This window comes from Mustelus asterias, chromosome 15 (genome assembly GCF_964213995.1).
Source record: "Mustelus asterias chromosome 15, sMusAst1.hap1.1, whole genome shotgun sequence".
NCBI classification, from domain to species: domain Eukaryota; kingdom Metazoa; phylum Chordata; class Chondrichthyes; order Carcharhiniformes; family Triakidae; genus Mustelus; species Mustelus asterias.
The window spans coordinates 73,351,945-73,372,107 of record NC_135815.1 but is presented as its reverse complement, the minus strand read 5'-3'; the positions used below and the strand labels follow the sequence as shown (position 1 = coordinate 73,372,107).

The window sequence follows — 20,163 nt, the reverse complement described above, 5'->3', positions numbered from 1 at the left end:
ATTAATAATATCCTGAGTAAAAATGTTAGTTGAAGGCTAAACTTCATGATTCTAAGGTCACTTCCAATTCTTTTAGAACTGATATCAATATCTTGGAGAGGGTGAAATGGGGAATTACTAGAATGGTACATGGGTGAGGAATTCAATTATGTGGAGTGACTAGAGAAACATAGAAATTAGAAGCAGGAGTAGACCATTCAGCCTTTGGAACCTGCTCCGCCATTCATTTTGATCATGGCTGATCATAAAATCCAATATCCTGATCCCCACTTCCTCCCATATCTCTTGATCCCTTTAGCCCCAAGAGCTATATCTCATTTCTTCTTGAAATCAGAAATTTTGGTCTCAACTACATTCCACATATTCACCACCCTCTGGGTGAAGAGATTTCTCTTCACTTCAGTTCTAAAAGGTTTATCCCTTATCCTCAAACTATGACCCCTAGTTCTGGACTCCACCATCGGGAACATTCTTTCTGAATCTACCCTGTTTAACCCTGTTAGAATTTTATACGTTTCTATGAGATTCCCTCGCACTCTTCTAAACTCCAGTAAATATAATCCTAACCGACTTAGTCTCTCCCCATATGACAGACCTGCCATCCCAGGAATCAGCCTGGTAAACCTTCGCTGTACTCCCTTTATAGCAAGGACATCCTTCCTCAGATAAGAACACCAAAACTGCAAATAGTACTCCAGGTGCAGCCTCACCAACACCCTACACAATTGCAGCAAAACATCCCTATCCTTATATTCAAATCCTCTCGCTGTGAAGACCAACATACCATTTGCCTTCTTTACTGCCTATTGTACCTGTATGCTTACTTTCAGCGAGTGATGCATGAGGACTCCAAGGTCTCGTTGGGTATCCACCTCTCTCAATTTACACCCATTCAAGTAATAATCAGTCTTCCTATTATTGCTACCAAAGTGGATAATCTCACATTTATCCACATTATGCTGCATCTGTCATGCATATGCCCATATACTCAGCCTGTCCAAATCATGCTGAATCATCTCTGTACCCTCCTCACAGCTCACTCTCCCACTCAACTTTGTATCATCTGCAAATTTGGAGATAATACATTTAGCTCCCTCTTCCAAATCATTAATATATAATGTGAACAGTTGGGGTCCTAGCACAGATCCCTGTGGAACCCCACTAGTCACTGACTGCCAATTAGAAAAAGACCCATTTATGCCAACTCTTTGCTTCCTATCTGCTAACTAGCTTTCTATCTATCTTAAGACTTTACCTGCAATCCCATGTGCTTTAACCTTACATTAGTAGTCTGTTATGTTAGACCTTGTTGAAAGCCTTCTGAAAGTCTAAATAAACCACATCCACTGGTTCTCCTTGGTCAACTCTACTAGTTACATCCTCAAAAAATTCCAATAGATTCGTCAAGCATGACTTCCCTTTTGTAAATCCATGCTGACTTTGTCTAATTATACCACTGCCTTCCAAATGCCGAGTTATGAAATCCTTGATAATAGACTCTCACAAACTTCCCCAGTAGCGACGTTAGGCTCACTGGTCTACAGTTCCCTGTTTTCTCTCTACCTCCCTTTTTGAATAGCGGGCTTACATTAGCTACCCTCAAAAGAACTTTGGAAAATAATCACCAATGGATCTACTATTTCCAGGGCCACTTCCTTAAGCACTCTGGGCTGAAGATTATCATGACCTGGAGATTTATCCACCTTGAATCCCATCAATTTCTCCAAACCATTTTTCTACTAATGCTGATTTCCTTCAGCTCCTCACTAAAACATGTTTTTCTCAGCATTTCTGGTACATTATTCATGTCTTCCTTTGTGAAGACTGAAGCAAAGTACAAATTTAATTCCTCAGCCATTTCTTTATTTCCCATTATGAATGCCCCCATTTCTGGGGTCTACATTCATTTTTCTCAATCTTTTCTCATTACATATCTATAGAAACCTTTACAGTCAGTTTTTATGTTCCCCGCTAGCTGACTTTCATATTTTTCTTTCCCTTCTTAATCAATCCCTTGGTCCTCCTTTGCTGAATTTTAAACTGCTTCCAATCCTCAGGCCTATTGCTTTTGCTTGCCAATTTGTATGCTTCATCCTTGAATCTGATACTATCTCTAATTTCCCTTGTAAGCCATTGTTTGGTCACAATTCCCTTTTCACTCTTGCGCCAAACAGGAACAAACAACTTCTGGGTTTCACCTATTCGTTCTTTAAATGCCTGCCATTGCCTGTCCACTGTTTTTCCTTTCAGTAATGTTTCCCAGTCCATCATGGCCAATTCATGCCTCATTCCATCATAGTTACCTTTATTGAGATTCAAGACCCTGGTCTCAGAATCAACTACATCTCTATCTACCTTGACGAATAATTCTTCCATATTATGGTCACTCATCCCCAAGGGTTCTCTCAGAACTAGATTGCCAACTAATCCTTTCTCATTGCACAACAACCAGTCCAAGATGGCCTGCTCCCTTGTTAGTTCGTCAATATATTGCTCCAGAAAACCATCCCATATGCACTCCAGAAATTTCTGCTCTATTGTATTGTGACTAATTTGGCTCTCCCAATCTATATGCAGATTAAAGTCGCCCATAATCACAGATGTTCCTTTAACACGTGCATCTCTTGATTTCCTGTCTAATGCTTTTCCCAATATTACCACTAGTTTGGTGGTGTGTATACCACCCCACCAATGTTTTTTGCCCCTTGTTGTTTAACTCGACCCATACAAATTCCACATCATGTATGCTAATATCTTTCCTCAATAGCATATCAATATCATCTTTAATCAATAATACAACTCCATCACCTTTTCCTTTCCGTCTGTCCTTCTTAAACATTAAATAGCCCTCAATGTTTAGCTCCCATCTTTGCCCACCTTGGAGCCACGTGTCTGTAATGCCAACTATATCATATCTCTTTACACATACTTGTGCAACTAATTCATCCATTTTGTTTCGAATGTTCCGAGCATTCAGGTACAAAACTTTAAGGTGGGCACATTTAACATTTCTTTTCCCTTTCCTACTATTTTTTACTCTGTCCTTATCTGACTCTGGCCCTTGATTTCTCTGCTTATCACTTTCCTCATTCTCCTTACTGTCTTTTCCCCTTGTTCTTAATTCTCCCTGCTCTGAATCCTTGCAAAGGTTTCCATCCCCCTGCCATATGAGTTTAAACCCTCCCCAACCATTCTAGCAAGTACCCCCCACTCCCCCCAAGGATATCAGTCCTAATCCTGCTCAGGTGTAACTCGTCCAGTTTGTACAGGTCCCACCTCCCCCAGAACCAGTCCCAATGCTCTAGGAATCTGAAACCCTCCCCCTCACACTATCTTTTCAGCCACGTATTCATCCTATGTATCCTGCTGCTGTTTCTACTCTGACTAGCATGTGGCACAGGTAATAATCCTGAAATCACTACCTTTGAGGTTTTACTTTTTAGCTTACTTCCTAGCTCCCTATATTCTGCTTTTAGAACCTCATTCCTTTTTTAACCTATCGTTGTTTGTACCAATGTGTGCTACGACCACTGGCTGTTTGCCCTCCCCCTTCAGAATGTACTATACCATCCTGGAGTCTCCTTTGCGGCCACAGAAACACCTATCTATTCCCCTTACAATTGAATACCCTGTAACTCTTGCATTCCAACACGCTTTATTCCTTTCTCTGTAGCAGAACCAACCATGGTGCAACGTATTTGGGTGTTGCTGTTTTCCCCTGAAAGGCCATTCCTCTCAACAGTATCCAAAATGGTATATCTGTTTTGCAGGGGAATAGCCACAGGAGATTCCTGCATTGCCTGTCTAGCTCTCTTACTCTGCATGGTGGTCACCCATTCCATTCCTGCCTATGGAGTCTGAGCCTGCAGTATGACCACCTCTCTATACGTGGAGAGTGAGTGGAGAGAGCATTAAGCACAGGTTAAAGAGAGTGTATTGTCTCCAGACAGGACAGTTAGTGAGATTTTGCAAGTCCAGGCAAGTCGTGGGGGTTACAGATAGTGTGACATGAACCCAAGATCCTGGTTGAGGCCGTCCTCATGTGTGCAGAACTTGGCTATCAGTCTCTGCTCAGCGACTCTGCGCTGTCGTGTGTCGTAAAGGCCACCTTGGAGAACGCTTACCCGAAGATCAGAGGCCGAATGCCCGTGACCGCTGAAGTGTTCCCCAACAGGAAGAGAACAGTCTTGCCTGGTGATTGTCGTAGCGTCTGCATGGTTTCCCCAATGTACCATGCCTCGGGACATCCTTTCCTGCAGTGTATCACGTAGACAACGTTGGCCAAGTTGCAAGATATGTACTGTGTACCTGGTGGATGGTGTTCTCACATGAGATGATGGCATCCGTGTCGATGATCCGGCACGTCTTGCAGAGGTTGCTGTGGCAGGGGTGTGTGGTGTCATGGTCACTGTTCTCCTGAAGGCTGGGTAGTTTGCTGCGGACAATGGTCTGTTTGAGGTTGTGCGGTTGTTTGAAGGCAAAAAGTGGGGGTGTGGGGATGGCCTTGGTGAGATGCTCATCTTCATCAATGACATGTTGAAGGCTCTGGAGGAGATGTTGTAGCTCCTCCGCTCCGGGGAAGTACTGGACGATGAAGGGTACTCTGTCCACCGTGTCCCGTGTTTGTCTTCTGAGGAGGTCGGTGCGGTTTTTCACTGTGGTGCGTCGGAACTGTCGATCGGTGAGTTGAGCGCCATATCCTGTTCTTATGAGGGCATCTTTCAGCGTCTGGTGGTGTCTGTTGCGATCCTCCTCATCTGAGCCGATCCTGTGTATACGGAGGGCTCGTCCGTAGGGGATGGCTTCTTTAACGTGTTTATGGTGGAAGCTGGAGAAGTGGAGCATCGTGAGGTTATCCGTGGGCTTGCAGTACAGTGAGGCGCTGAGGTGACCGTCCTTAATGGAGATGCATGTGTCCAAGAATGGAACCGATTCCGGAGAGTAGTCCATGGTGAGTCTGATGGTGGGATGGAACTTGTTGATGTCGTCATATAGTTGTTTCAGTGATTGTTCACCATGAGTCCAAAGGAAGAAAATGTCATCGATGTATCTAGTGTATAGCATCAGTTGAAGGTCCTGTGCGGTGAAGAAGTCTTGTTTGAACCTATGCATGAAGATGTTGGAGTGAGCAGGGAGCAGAGTGAGAGCTAAAGGGCTTTGGCTCATCGGGCTCAGGTGGAAACGGGCGAAGCAAGGTAGGATTACTACTTATTTTGTAATAACTTAAACTAGGTAATTGTGATGGAGGGTCATGTGATGTGTTATTTCTGCATGATGTGGGAGCTGATGGACCCCACTGTGGTTCCCAGTGAGGCATGTCTGCAGTAAGTGTTGGTTGCTTGAGGAACTCCGGCTCAGGGTTGATGAGCTGGAGTCTGAGCTTCGGACACTGCGACATATCAGGGAGGGGGAGAGTTACCTGGACACTGTGTTTCAGGAGGCAGTAACACCCCTTCGACTAACTACTTCAGCCGGCGGTCAGGGACAAGAGGGTGTGGCTGCGAGTGAGGCAGGAATTGGGATCCAGAAGGTAGAGTTGCAAGAGCCTCAGTCCCTGAATCTGTACAACAGGTTTGAAATTCTTGCTCCCAGTGTGGACGGGAATGGCGACTGCAAGGAGGACGAGCAAACTGCCCATGGCACCGTGGTACAGGGAGCTGTTCAGGTGGAGGAAGAAAAAAGAAATGTCGTGGTAATTGGGGATAGTGTAGTTAGGGGTATTGACACTGTTCTTTGTGACCAGGATCGAGAATCCCGAATGTTGTGTTGCCTGCCTGGTGCTCGGGTCCAGGATATCTCATCTGGGCTGCAGAGGAACTTGGAGTGGGAGGGTAACAATCCAGTTGTAGTGGTCCACGATATAGGCAGAACAGGAACAAAGGTTCTGCAGAGGGAGTATGAAAAGCTAGGAGCCAAATTAAAAAGCAGAACCAACAAGGTGGCAATCTCTGGATTACTACCTGAGCCACAAGCGAATTGGCGCAGGGTCAATAAGATTAAGGAGGTCAATGCGTGGCTCAAAGATTGGTGTGGGAGGAATGGGTTTGAATTCATGGGACATTGGCACCAGTATTGGGGAAGATGGGACCTGTTCAGATGGGATGGTCTTCGTCTGAATCGTGCTGGGACCAGAGTCCTGGCGAATCGTATAACCAGGGCTGTAAATAGGGCCTTAAACTAAATAGTGGGGGGGAGGGTTCAGGGGTATGGGGAATTACAAAATCAAAGGTAAGGAGAGGGTACGAGTGCAGGTTAATGATGAGGACATTCATCTAGTTAAAGGCATCAAGGGCTCAGGCAGAGTAAAAAAGGTGACAAACACAAGAAGGGAGGTGGTCAACGCAGTGCAAGGAGATGGTCTGGGGAAGGATAACCAGTTTGCGACAGGTAGGGATAGAGCGTGCAATCAAAAGAATGCACTAACAAATCGGGTCCATATAAAGGCTAGCATAAAGACACTTTATCTGAATGCACGTAGCATTCGAAACAAAGTGAATGAGTTGATGGCACAAATCAGTACAAATGGGTATGATCTAGTGGCCATTACAGAAACGTGGTTGCAGGGTGACCAGGACTGGGAACTGAATATCCAGGGGGATCAGACATTTCGGAAGAATAGACAGGAAGGAAAAGGAGGTGGGGTAGCTCTGTTCATTAAAGATAACATCAAGGCAGTAGCGAGAGACAATATAGGCTCTAAGGAGCAGAATGTGGAATCGTTGTGGGTGGAGATAAGGAATAGTAAGGGGAGAAAGTCACTGGTGGGCGTGGTCTATAGGCCCCCAAATAATAACTTTGAGGTGGGTCGGGCTATAAACAAGCAAATAATGGATGCGTGCAAAAACGGAACAGCAATAATCATGGGGGATTTTAACCTGCATATTGATTGGTTGACTCAAGTTGGACGAGATGGACTTGAGGAAGTGTTCTTAGAATGCTCTCGGGATAGTTTCCTTGAACAGTATGTTACAGAACCTACGAGGGAGCGAGCTATCTTGGATCTTGTCCTGTGTAATGAGACAGGTAAAATTAATGATCTTCTTGTGAGGGATCCTCTTGGAATGAGTGATCACAATATGGTTGAATTTCTAATACAAATGGAGGGTGAGAAAGTAGGGTCCCAAACCAGTGTCTTCTGCTTGAACAGAGGGGAGTACAATAGGATGAGGGCAGAATTGGCTAATGTAGACTGGGAGTGCAGACTAGTTGGTAGGACAGCTGAGCAACAGTGGCGGATTTTTAAGGAGATTTTTCTCAGTACTCAGCAAAAATATATTCCTGTGATAAAGAAGGAATATAAGAAAAGGGATAACCAGCCATGGATAACTAAGGAAATAAAGGAGAGTATTAAATTAAAAACTGATGCGTACAGAGTGGCCAAAACTAGTGGGGAATTAGAAGATTGGGAAAGCTTTAAAAAACAACAAAGAACTACTAAGAAAGCGATAAAGAAAGGAAAGATAGATTATGAAACTAAACTAGCACAAAATATAAAAACTGATAGTAAATGTTTTTACAAATATATAAAAAGGAAACGAGTAGCTAAAGTAAATGTTGGACCCTTCGAAGACGAGAAGGGGGATTTAATAATGGGAAACGAGGAAATGGCCGAGGCCTTAAACAAGTTTTTTGTGTCGGTCTTCACGGTGGAGGACACAAATAGCTTACCGAAAATTGATGGTCGTGGGACTGTAGGGGGTGAGGACCTTAAAACGATTACTATTACTAAAGAGGTAGTGCTTGGTAGGCTAATGGGACTAAAGGTAGACAAATCCCTGGGCCCGGATGGAATGCATCCCAGGGTACTGAAAGAAATGGCAGAAGTAATAGCGGATGCATTGGTTGTAATTTATCAAAATTCGCTGGACTCTGGGGAAGTGCCGGCTGATTGGAAAACAGCTAATGTGACGCCACTGTTTAAAAAAGGAGGTAGACAAAAGGCGGGTAACTACAGGCCGGTTAGCTTAACGTCTGTAGTTGGGAAATTGCTGGAATCGATCATTAAAGAAGAAATAGCAGGACACCTGGAAAAAAATGGTTTGATCAAGCAGACGCAGCATGGATTCATGAAGGGAAAGTCGTGTTTGACAAATTTACTGGATTTCTATGAAGATGTAGTTGCTTGGTCCTTTGCTATTTGTAATTTTTATAAATGACTTGGAGGAGGGGGCCGAAGAGTGGATCAGTATATTTGCTGATGACATCAAGATTGGTGGAGTAGTGGATGAGGTGGAGGGCTGTTGTAGGCTGCAAAGAGATATAGATAGGATGCAGAGCTGGGCTGAAAAATGGCAAATGGAGTTTAACCCTGACAAATGCGAGGTGATTCATTTTGGTAGGACAAATTTAAATGTGGATTACAGGGTCAAAGGTAGGGTTCTGAAGAATGTGGAGGAACAGAGAGATCTTGGGGTTCATATCCATAGATCTCTGAAGGTTGCCACTCAAGTGGATAGAGCCGTGAAGAAGGCCTATAGTGTGTTGGCGTTCATTAACAGGGGGTTTGAGTTTAAGAGCCGTGGGGTTATGCTGCAACTGTACAGGATCTTGGTGAGACCACATTTGGAATAATGTGTGCAGTTCTGGTCACCTCACTACAAGAAGGATTTGGAGACACTGGAAAGAGTGCAAAGGAGATTTACCAGGATGCTGCCTGGTTTGGAGGGTAGGTCTTATGAGGAAAGGTTGAGGGAACTTGGGCTTTTCTCTTTGGAGCGGAGGAGGTTGAGAGGAGACTTGATAGAGGTTTATAAGATGATGAGGGGGATAGATAGAGTGAACGTTCAAAGACTATTTCCTCGGGTGAATGGAGCGGTAACTAGGGGGCATACCTATAGGGTTCATGGTGGGAGATATAGGAAGGATGTCCGAGGTGGGTTTTTTACTCAGAGAGTGGTTGGGGTGTGGAATGGACTGCCTGCAGGGATAGTGGAGTCAGAAACTTTAGGAACATTTAAGAAGCTATTGGATAGGCACATGGAGTACTTCGGGATGATAGGGAGGAAATAGCTTGATCTGGGTTTCAGACAAAGCTCAGCACAACATCGTGGGCTGAAGGGCTTGTTCTGTGCTGTACTGTTCTATGTTCTATGTAACGAGTGCGGTTGTCAGAGGGGAACCGGTGGATGTGGTGTTTTTGGATTTCCAGAAGGTGTTCGATAAGGTGCCTCACAAAAGGTTGCTGCAGAAGATTAGGGTACACGGAGTTGGGGGTGAAGTGTTAGCGTGGATTGAGGATTGGCTATCCAACAGGAAGCAGAGAGTTGGAATAAATGGGTGCTTTTCTGGTTGGCAGTTGGTGACTAGTGGCGTGCCGCAGGGATCGGTGTTGGGCCTCAACTGTTTACCATATACATAGACGATCTGGAGGAGGGGACCGAGTGTAGGGTAACAAAGTTTGCGGATGATACAAAGATGAGTGGGAAAGCAAATTGCGTGGAGGATGCGGAAAGTCTGCAGAGAGATTTGGATAGGCTAAGTGAGTGGGCGAGGATCTGGCAGATGGAGTATAACGTTGACAAGTGTGAGGTTATCCACTTTGGAAGGAATAATAGTAAAATGGACTATTATTTAAATGGTGAAAAATTACAACATGCTACTGTGCAGAGGGACCTGGGGGTCCTTGTGCATGAATCGCAAAAACTCAGTTTGCAGGTGCAACAGGTGATCAAGAAGGCAAATGGAATGTTGGTCTTTATCGCGAAGGGGATGGAATATAAAAGCAGGGAGGTCTTGCTGCAATTGTACAAGGTACTGGTGAGGCCGCAACTGGAGTACTGTGTGCAATTTTGGTCCCCTTATTTGCAGAAGGATGTATTGGCCTTGGAGGGAGTACAGAGAAGGTTCACCAGGTTGATACCGGAGATGAGGGGGTTAGCTTATGGGGAGAGATTGAGTAGATTGGGCCTGTACTCATTGGAGTTTAGAAGGCTGAGGGGAGATCTTATAGAGACATATAAGATAATGAAGGGGCCAGACAGGGTAGAGGCAGGGAGATTCTTTCCACTTAGAAAGGAAACAAGAACTAGAGGACACAGCCTCAAAATAAGGGGGAGTCAGTTTAGGACAGAGTTGAGGAGGAACTTCTTCTCTCAGAGGGTAGTGAATCTCTGGAATTCTCTGCCCATTGAAGCAGTGGAGGCTACCTCGTTAAATATATTTAAGTCACAGGTAGATAGATTTCTGATCAATAAGGCAATTAAGGGTTATGGGGAGCAGGCGGGTAAGTGGAACTACACCACTATCAGATCAGCCATGATCTTATTGAATGGCGGGGCAGGCTCGAGGGGCTAGATGGCCTACTCCAGCTCCTATTGTTCTTATGTTGGCATATTGAGGTGCGAATTTGGTCCCCATGGCTGTTCCATGTGTCTGGATGAAGAACTGGTTGTTGAAGGTGAAGACATTGTGGTCCAGGATGAAGCGGATGAGTTGTAAAATTGCATCTGGAAATTGGCAGTTGTCGGCGTTGAATACTGAGGCAGTTGCAGCAATGCCGTAGTCGTGGGGGATGCTGGTGTAGAGTGCCGAGACATCCATTGTGACGAGGAGTGCTCCTGGTTCAACTGCTCCATGTGTGCTGAGTTTCTATATATTTGTATAAATGGTACATTTGGAGCATAAAGAGCAGACCACAGCTTGGAGCTCTCCTGTTGTGTCTTATCCTTTTTAACTTTTGAAAGATGTTTTATTTCAGATTATATCCATTTCTCTCGGGCCCTTCTTTCTTGCTCCTCGTTACTACCAAATATAACCTAGACAAACTATAAACCACAGAAATTGCCTCTGAGACTACAACTGATGAAATTATTAAATACTTACCTGATCTTTCTACTTATCAATCAGCTCTTTTCCTTGTGTCCTCTACTCCTGCAGCAGGGCAAGGCCTTGCTTTTACCTTGCTTGTCCTCCTCACAGTGCCCTTTTTTTTGGTTAGGAGGGAGGGAAACACTAATGTTGTGTTTTGGGTTTAACTGTTCCTTGACACCAGTTCTTCCTCTACCCACTATAAAGTCAAGGTGACTGCGATGACGTCTCCCAGAATGCTCCTCAGTGAAGTCTCTCTGCCACCTCTGCTGGGATGTTCTTCTCCTGTTTGTCTCTGGAGGGGTTCTTCCCCTACCTACTATACAGTCAAGGTGACTACGATGAGAGTTAGGATTATTCCCTTTACAGCAGAGAAGATTAAGGGGAAATTTAATAAAGGTATTTAAAATATTCAGGGGTTTGATAGAAAAAATAGAGAAAAAATGATTTCATTGGCAGGAGTGTAAGTAACCAGAAGACAAAGAATGAAGGTTTAAGATAAGTGGCAAAAGAACCAGAAGGGAGATAAGAAGATATGTTGTTATGCAGTGAGTTGATGGCAGACTGGTATTGTCGCAGGACTAGTGATCCAGAGACCCAGAATACTCTGGGGACCTGGGTTTGAATCCCTCCATGGCAGATGGTAAAATTTGACCTTAATAAAAAATCTGAGATTTAATGATCATTTTGATTATTGTAAAACAATCCTTTAGGGAAGAGGGAAGGAAATCTGCTGAGCCCAGATCCACAGCAATGTGATTCTTAACTGCCCTCTGAAATGGCCTACCAATTATGCATGGGCAATAAAATGCTGGCCCAGCCAGCGGTTTCATGAATTAATGAAAAATAAGCGTATATAAGTGTAAAAGGGTGATGAAAGTGGACTCAACTTTTTTCAAAGAGGAATTGGCTATACGTTTGAAAAGTAAAATTTGCAGGGCAATGGCAAAAGGAGCACAAGTGTGTCACTAACTGAATAACTCTTTCAAAGGACCGGCACTGATACAATGGACCAAATGGCCTTGTCCTGTGCTGTATGATTCTATGATTTCCAATATACACAGAGAGTCCCTTGGGATGACAGAGCAGCAAACATTCACAAACTAATTATTGCCCCAGATACTTACTGCATTCCGGGAGTGTTGAAACTAAAGTGCATGCTTACAAAGGTGGCAAAACAGGGAATATGATTCCTGGCAGTCAGTGTAGATAGAAATGTCACAGTTGTGACTTTAAAGACATCACAATGCCCTCAATATGGCACTGCTGTCATAACAGTGCAGAACTAGTTAAACAAAAACCAAACTTGCATTTTTTCATAATCTTTCATAACCTTAGCACGTTTCAAAGCAGGAGGAGCCAGGTATATCCCCGAGACAGATCAAGCCACCCCCTCCAGTGATCTCTGTTCTTCCTTCCTCAACACTCCACAACACCCTACACCTCTCCCCCAACACCCCCCCCCCCCCCACCCCCTCCCAGGTCAACCCACCAAACATCTATTCTCCAAGGGAACTAACTGCTCTGTCCCCCTTGCTCAGCACCAGATCTCCCTGACTTAGGGTAACCATTCATCCAGTTTTGTACCGGAAAATACGCTTTCCAGGTACACTGATTTGCAGCGGAAGACTTATGATTTTTTAAAAATGCCTATCAGTCCAGTCCCTAAGGAAGCATTTAGGGCTGAATTTTCCTTTTGCAAGTGGGCCAAAACATTGACTTCACAATGTTTCGCGGTGCCAATCCAGTGTGGAAGGGCAGTCCTGCCTGTGTTCGGGAGGAGGGCAGGAATTCGTTGTGCTTGCGAGTGAAGGGTGGGAACTGACTATCCATTTGTGCCTCGTTCATGACTCTCTCACACATACAGCCCATTCTGATGTACACAGCACACTGCTCTCCAATGAGTAGGGAGAGAGTAGGGCCTCTTAAGGATCAACAAGGTCATCTATGTGCAGATCCACAAGAGATGCGTGAGATCTTAAGTGAATATTTCTCATCAGTATTTACTATTGAGAAAGGCATGGATGTTAGGGAACTTGGGGAAATAAATAGTGAAGTCTTGAGGAGTATACATATTACAGAGAAGAAAGTGCTAGAAGTCTCAAAGCGCATCAAGGTAGATAAATCCCTGGGACCTGATGAAATGTATCCCAGGACATTGTGGGAGATTGGGGAGGAAATTGCGGGTCCCCTAGCCGAGATATTTGAATCATCGATTGTCACGAGTGAGATGCTTGAAGATTGGAGAGTGGCAAATGTTGTGCCTTTGTTTAAAAAGAGCTGCAGGGAAAAGCCTGGGAGCTACAGGCCAGTGAGCCTCACATCTGTGGTGGGTAAGTTGTTGGAAGGTATTTTGAGAGACAGGATCTACAGGCATTTAGAGAGGCAAGGACTGATTAGCATGGCTTTGTGAGTGGAAAATCATGTCTCAAATTTAATTGAGTTTTTTGGAGGGGTAACCAAGAAGGTAGATGAGGGCAGTGCAGTTGATGTTGTCTACATGGACTTTAGCAAGGTCTTTGACAAGGTACTGCATGGTAGGTTGTTGCATAAGGCTAAATCTCACGGGATCCAGGGTGAGGTATCTAAATGGATACAAAACTGGCTTCTTGACAGAAGCCAGAGGCTGGTTGTAGAGGATTGTTTTTCAAACTGGAGGCCTGTGACCAGCGGTGTGCCTCAGGGATCAGTGCTTGGTCCACTGTTATTTGTCATTTATATTAATGATTTGGATGAGAATATAGGAGGCATGGTTAGCAAGTTTGCAGATGACACCAAGATTGGTGGCATAGTGGACAGTGAAGAAAGTTATCTCCAATTTCAACGGGATCTTGATCAATTGGGCCAGTGGGCTGACGAATGGCAGGTGGAGTTTAATTTAGACAAATGTGAGGTGATGCATTTTGGTAGATTGAACCAGGGCAGGACTTACTCAGTTAATGGTAGGGCATTGGGGAGAGTTACAGAGCAAAGAGACCTAGGGATACAGGTTCATAGCTCCTTGAAAGTGGAGTCACAGGTGGACAGAGTGGTGAAGAAGGCATTCGGCATGCTTGGTTTCATTGGTCAGAACATTGAATACAGGAGTTGGGATGTCTTGTTGAAGTTGTACAAGACATTAGTAAGGCCACACTTGGAATACTGTGTGAAGTTCTGGTCACCCTATTATAGAAAGCATATTATTAAACTAGAAAGAGTGCAGAAAAGATTTACTACGATGCTACAGGACTTGATGGTTTGAGTTATAAGGAGAGGCTGGATAGACTGGGAGTTTTTCTCTGGAGTGTAGGAGGCTGAGGGATGATCTTATAGAGATCTATAAAATAATGAGAGGCACAGATCAGCTAGATAGTCAATATCTTTTCCCAAAAGTAGGGGAGTCTAAAACTAGAGGGCATAGGTTTAAGGTGAGAGGGGAGACATACAAAAGTATCCATTTTTTCACACAGAGGGTGGTGAGTGTCTGGAACAAGCTGCCAGAGGTAGTGGTAGAGGCGGGTACAATGTTGTCTTTTAAAAAGCATTTAGACAGTTACATGGATAAGATGGGTATAGAGGGATATGAGCCAAATGCGGACAATTGAGATTAGCTTTGGGGTTTAAAAAAAAGGGCGGCACAGACAAGTTGGGCCGAAGGGCCTGTTTCCATGCTGTAAACCTCTATGACTCTATGAGCATCTGTCATGAGCTCTGAATGTGAGTGATACAAAAGCAGCCTGTTTAAAAGCAACACTGGAAGTTTCTTAACCTGTTTTAGTTCCTTCAAGGATAATCATAAGCTGGAAATGTACAAGCCCCTCAAAGTTAGCTTACTTTTAGACACTGGGTTCATTATTCACTTTATTTTCATTTTAAAAAAAGGTGTGTATAAGGGTTAGCAGGGGCATCCAACATTCCTTAAGGTTTGTCAGTGGCCACCATAACGTGACCACCACCTACTCTCCCAGACCAGTATCTGCTCCCTCCCTCCTTCCATCACCGGATCTCCCTGACCCTGTCTGTTTCCCTGATCATTATTTGTCTCCCAACTACCATCACGCCCACCTGATCACCAACAGAATTTCCAACCTGCAATCAGGAATCTCGCCAAGATCCACCCTCACTCTCCCACAATATTGAACTGTCTCATGGACTGTCACGTCAGGTGTGTGTGGGTACCCAATGAAAAAAAGTTAAAGGAATCCTGCAGTTAAATTCTGCAGAATTTTCGAGAAACCTGTACTTCAGAACCCTGGCATTGAATCCACCTCCAGGCCAATAAGGTATGAATAACAAGTCATCTTAACTTAAAGTTGTTTAATTTGTAGTTCAGTCTCAGGGATTTTGATTTTCAGATAATCCAAAGCTGATTCCTAAATGCCAATAAATCCAAATGCTCAATGTGGTCATACTTGCAAGAAAAAAAAAACAATGGGGTGAAATTATGCTGTAGCTAAGTGCCATCAAAGTCACCAGGCTAATACATCCATTAATGTAGTGAGATAATTAATTTCATAGGAAAGTTTATACCCTAATGTTGTAAAGCAAAGTATCAACCTTACCTCAGTGGTAGTACTTTCCTCTGAGTCAAAAGGTTGTAGGTTGAAACACTCCAGAAACTTGAGCACAAATCCAAGCTGACATTCCCTTTCAGTAGTGAAGGAATGCTGCACAAAAGGTGCTGACTTTCAGAAAAGCTGAAGGACACAACGGCCTATTCCTGCTCCTATTTTCTATATTTCTATGTAAAGGATTAAATGGCACAATTTGAAGAGGAGGGAAGTTCTTCCAGTGTTGTGTCCAATAATTATCCCTCAACCAACACTTAAACACATTATCTGGCCATTTATTTCATTGCTGTTTGTGGGAACTTAGTCGGCATAAATTGGCCTCTGTGTTTCCTACATCACAGCTGTGAATACACTCCAAAAGTGCTTGATTGGATGTCAAGCACTTTAGCACATCTTGAAATTGTGAAAGATGCTATATAAATATACAAACTCTTTCTTGCTTTCTGTTCAAATTTTCAACACCAATTGTCTGTTGCCAAATATGTACTGCCTTCAAATGAACACAACTTTTAAAGTGATTGTTGAAAGTAATTAGATTTTTTTTCTAATAGTTACAGACCAGAAAATAGCCCATATGCTGGCCTGGAAGCAAACTATTGCAGAAATCCTGACAATGATACCACTGGGCCCTGGTGCTATACTCTCGATGTAAACACACGATGGGAATACTGCCGGATACAAAATTGTGAAGGTATTGTCTTGTGAAGCACAACAGTTGAATGAATGTCTGAAGGCTCAGCTATGACTAAAGAAAGAATGGATAGCAAGTTGGCTACACAACAGAAAACAGACTATAGGGTTACAGTTACACAGTCTGGTGGAAGGTGGAAACTAATGCACATACATCAGTTGTTCATGATTTCCATTAACAATTTTTGACTTGGGAATTGGAGTGAATTTCTAAATCTGTGGATGGCACCAAATTGCAAGTGTTAAAGACTGAAGAATTAGCAAATTAATTTCAATATAGATTAGTGTGAGGTAATGAATTTTGGTGAGAAGAATCAAGAGGTTGCACACTGTTTGGGTTATGGATGTCTAAATGGGGTATAAGACCATAGAGATCTGGGGATATAGATGTACAAATCAGTAAAAATAGTGACACAGGTTAATAAAACCATATAAAGAGTAAACTGAATGTGGGGATAAAAGTAAACACTGTGGACCTAAAATTAAAATAGAAAGTCTGGAAGAATTCAGAAGTCTGGTAGCATTTGTGCAGAGAGAAATAGATGATGTTACGAGTCCAATATGACTCACCTTCGGAACTTTACACTATTAAATTGAATATTGGGCTTTATTTCTAGAGGGATAGAATTGAAAAGCAGTGAAGTTATATTAAACTTGTATGGAACCTTGGTTAAACTACACTTGGAGTATTGTGGACAGTGCTGTTCTCCATCTTATTGAAAAGGATATCAGGCATTGGAGAAGGAGCATAAAACATTCATAAGGATGATACCAAAACAGAGAGGTTGTATTAATTAGGAAAGACCAAACAGACTTGCAACTTTTGCTGAGCAGTGACATGATAAAGATCTTTAGATAATGATTAAGTCTGGTAAGGTGGAAATTGAGAAAATGTTCCCATATGAGGAACACCAAAACTAGGGATAATAAAGATAAGAGGCAAAATACTGTTGATACTAGAAATCTGAAATATTAACAGAAAATACTCAGCAGATCAGGCAGTATCTGTGGAAAGAGAAACAAAGCTATTAATGTTTCACATCTGTAACTATTTGTCAGAACTGGAAATGTTGTAGATGTCATAGGTTTATAAAAAAGTAAAGAAACAGGGAAAGGAGTGGGGGAAGAATAAAATAAATGATCTGTGATAAGGTGATTTAAGGAACAGCAGAAACATTACCAGCACTTTTGCAGTTATGATCCATAATTTCTGAATTTGATGTTGAGTTTCGAAGGCTGTAAAATCCCTTAAGTGTTCCTCGAATTTCTGTTGAGCTTAATTGAAACAGTGTAGGAGCCAGAATGGAAGTGGGATGGAGAATTAAATGCCAGATGACCAGAAGCTCAGAGTCACACATCCGAACTGGACAGAGGTGTTCAGCAACATGATCACCTAATTTATGTTTGGTTTCCAGTGTATGGCAAAGTGCAGTGTGAGCAATGAATGCAGTTTACTAAATTTAAAGAAAGCATACATAAATCATTGTTTCACTTGGAAGGAATAATTGAAGCCATAGATAATGGGAAGGAAGTAAAAGGATATGTTTTATGTCCTGTGCTTGCAAAGATAGGTTATTTCTCTTGTTTGAGAAGTATGTTTGTAATACCATGGCTGAATTAAAAAGCCATACAAAGCCTGCTCTATCAACCTGACCCACTGTCACCTGCATCAAAACTCCCCCACTCAGTAATCAGATTAATCAGGTAAGTGTTCTGCCCGTTGACCCTGTTTCTCTCTCCGTGGATACTGCCTGGTCTGATGAGTATTTCCGGCATTTTCTGAATAAATCCAAGAGGGAATTCAGGAAAAATCTCTTAACCCAAACAGCAGTGAAGATGTGGAACTCACTGCCATTTGGAGCTGTTGAGGCAAATCGTATAGATAAATTTAAGGGGAAGCTGGAATAGCACATGGGGGAAGAAAGGAACTGAAAAATATAGTAATAGGTTTAGATGAAGTGGGAGGTGAGAGGAGGCTTACAGGAGGAGTATAAATATTGCCATACAACATTTTGGCGGAATGCTCTGTTTCTATTCTTGGAATTTTGCATCACTGGCAAGGCCAGTATTTATTGCCCATTCCTAATGCCTTTTAAGATGTTATTAAGCTTCCTTCACAAATGGTTGCAGACTATGGGCCCGATTTTACCATCTTCATTCTAAGTACTGAATCTGGGCGCAATTCAGATCCGACTTGGAGATCTACTTTCAGCGCCCCCATACACACTTAGCTTGAAAAAAAAATCACGAGTCTAAATCACGCTGTGGGCGGGGCTTATCACGCCTGAAACGATCGGAGCTTTGAACTGCGCACACGCAGTGAGAAAAACATTTGAAAAACACGCCTCTTTCACATTGTTCCCGGGCTGGAAAAAAAGGATAAAGTGGCCTGGGAGCAAAAGGCGGGAGCGATGGCCCCCATAGACATCACCCCACCCCCACAACATAACTGTCCCCCTCATTCACCCAGCCCCCCGCTACCCAGACCGATCGCGACCCTCTGCCCCTCTTACCCCCCACCGATCACCTGCAGAGTGGCAGTCATCCCCCCCGCCACCCCCCCCACACAGGCAACAATCTCGCCTCCCTCCCCCCCGCCCCACCCCACCAGACAACAATCTGGCCTCCCTCTGCCCTCCTCCCCCTCCAACCAGACAACGATCTGGCTTCTCCCCCCCACCCACCCCACCCCACCAGAGATACACCTGACCCGCCTCCTCCTCCCCACCCCTCCACCAGAAAATGATCGGGCCTCCCTTCTCCCGCCCCTCCCCCCACTAGAGAATGGCCTGGCCCGCCTCCCCCTCCCTCCTCCACCACCAATCTGAGTTAGAGAGCCTTTGGAAGCTCTGAACTTACCTCTTCAGAATCTGGAGCGCCCTTTGCCGAGCAGGTCTGTGTCGCGCCAAATCTGGGCGCGTGAATGCGATGGTAAAGGAGAAATGCTGGTAAAGGTGGGCGCGAATCGGATCATAAATCGGTAAAGTGGGCATCTGTGCGGATACGGGCGCGGATCGCGTTAATGGCCTCACGCCCGACTTTACTCTCTAGTGGGGGGGAGAGGCGGGAGAAAGGAGGCCTGATCATTTTCTGGTGGAAGGGGGGGGGGGAGGAGGATGCGGGTCAAGTGTATCTCTGGTTGCGCGGGGGGGGGGGGGGGGGGGGCGGGGGAGAGAGGCCAGATTGTTGTCTGGGTGGGGGGGAAGGGGAGAAGGGCAGAGGGAGGCCAGATTGTTGTCTGGTGGGGGGGGGGGGGGTGGAGGGGGAGGCCAGATTGTTGGCTTTGGGGGCGGGGGGGGGGGGGGCAGGGGGGGGACGTCCGCAATAGTAAAATTGGGCCCTGTGTGCTGAAGGTGCTCCCATGTGGTGTTTCTAAAGAAGTTCCAGGATTTTGACCCAGCAATGAAGAAGGAATGTCAATGTATTTCCACATCAGGATAATGTGTAACTTTGAAGGAAATGTGGAGAGGGTTGTGTTTCCTTGTGCTTGTGTAAACTCTATGTAGCTGTGTGAAAGAAAAACTTGTATTTATATAGCACCTTTCAATATTGCAGGACATTGCAAAGGGGTCTGCAGCCAATGAGGTATTCTGAAGTGTAGTCACTGGTGTAAGGTAGGCAACATAGCTGCCAATTTGTGCAAGCAAGATCCAACAAGCAGAACTCTGTTTCACTGATTTTTGTTGAGGAAAAATTATTGATCCTGTATACCAGAGAGGACTCCCTGCTCCTCTTCAAAATAGTGCCATGGAATCTTTCATATCCTCATGAAAGGACAGAAGGAGGCCATGGATTGATGTTATGTTAAAAACAATAGAATTGTTTAGAATATGTCAGCCCAACTAGTCTGTTCAGTCTGTGCCCTAGGCTAGTCTCTGAGTCCATCTACCTCCTCTCAGCCAATACCACAACCATTCCCTTTTTCTCTCAAATCATTTTGAAAGCATTGAAGCCATTTGCCTCTATGACTTCCTGAATTTCTCCTGATTTTCCTATTGGATTTATTAGTGATTATTATGTATGAATGATCCGTAATGTTGGATTCTCAAATAGTCCATCCACATCTTTCCCTGTCCAACCAACACCAATTCTCTCATCCTGAGACTAAGTCCCATGA

At 44.0% G+C, this 20,163-nt stretch overlaps 1 protein-coding gene across 1 annotated transcript in view; it reads left to right on the top strand.

Annotated features, from left to right (window-relative positions):
- plg (plasminogen) overlaps window positions 1-20,163 on the top strand; it is a 141,124-nt gene that overhangs the window by 22,686 nt on the left and 98,275 nt on the right. The window contains exon 5 of the mRNA XM_078230122.1: window positions 15,908-16,047. Coding sequence (XP_078086248.1) covers window positions 15,908-16,047 — 140 coding nt within the window. The remainder of the gene's footprint in view (window positions 1-15,907; window positions 16,048-20,163) is intronic.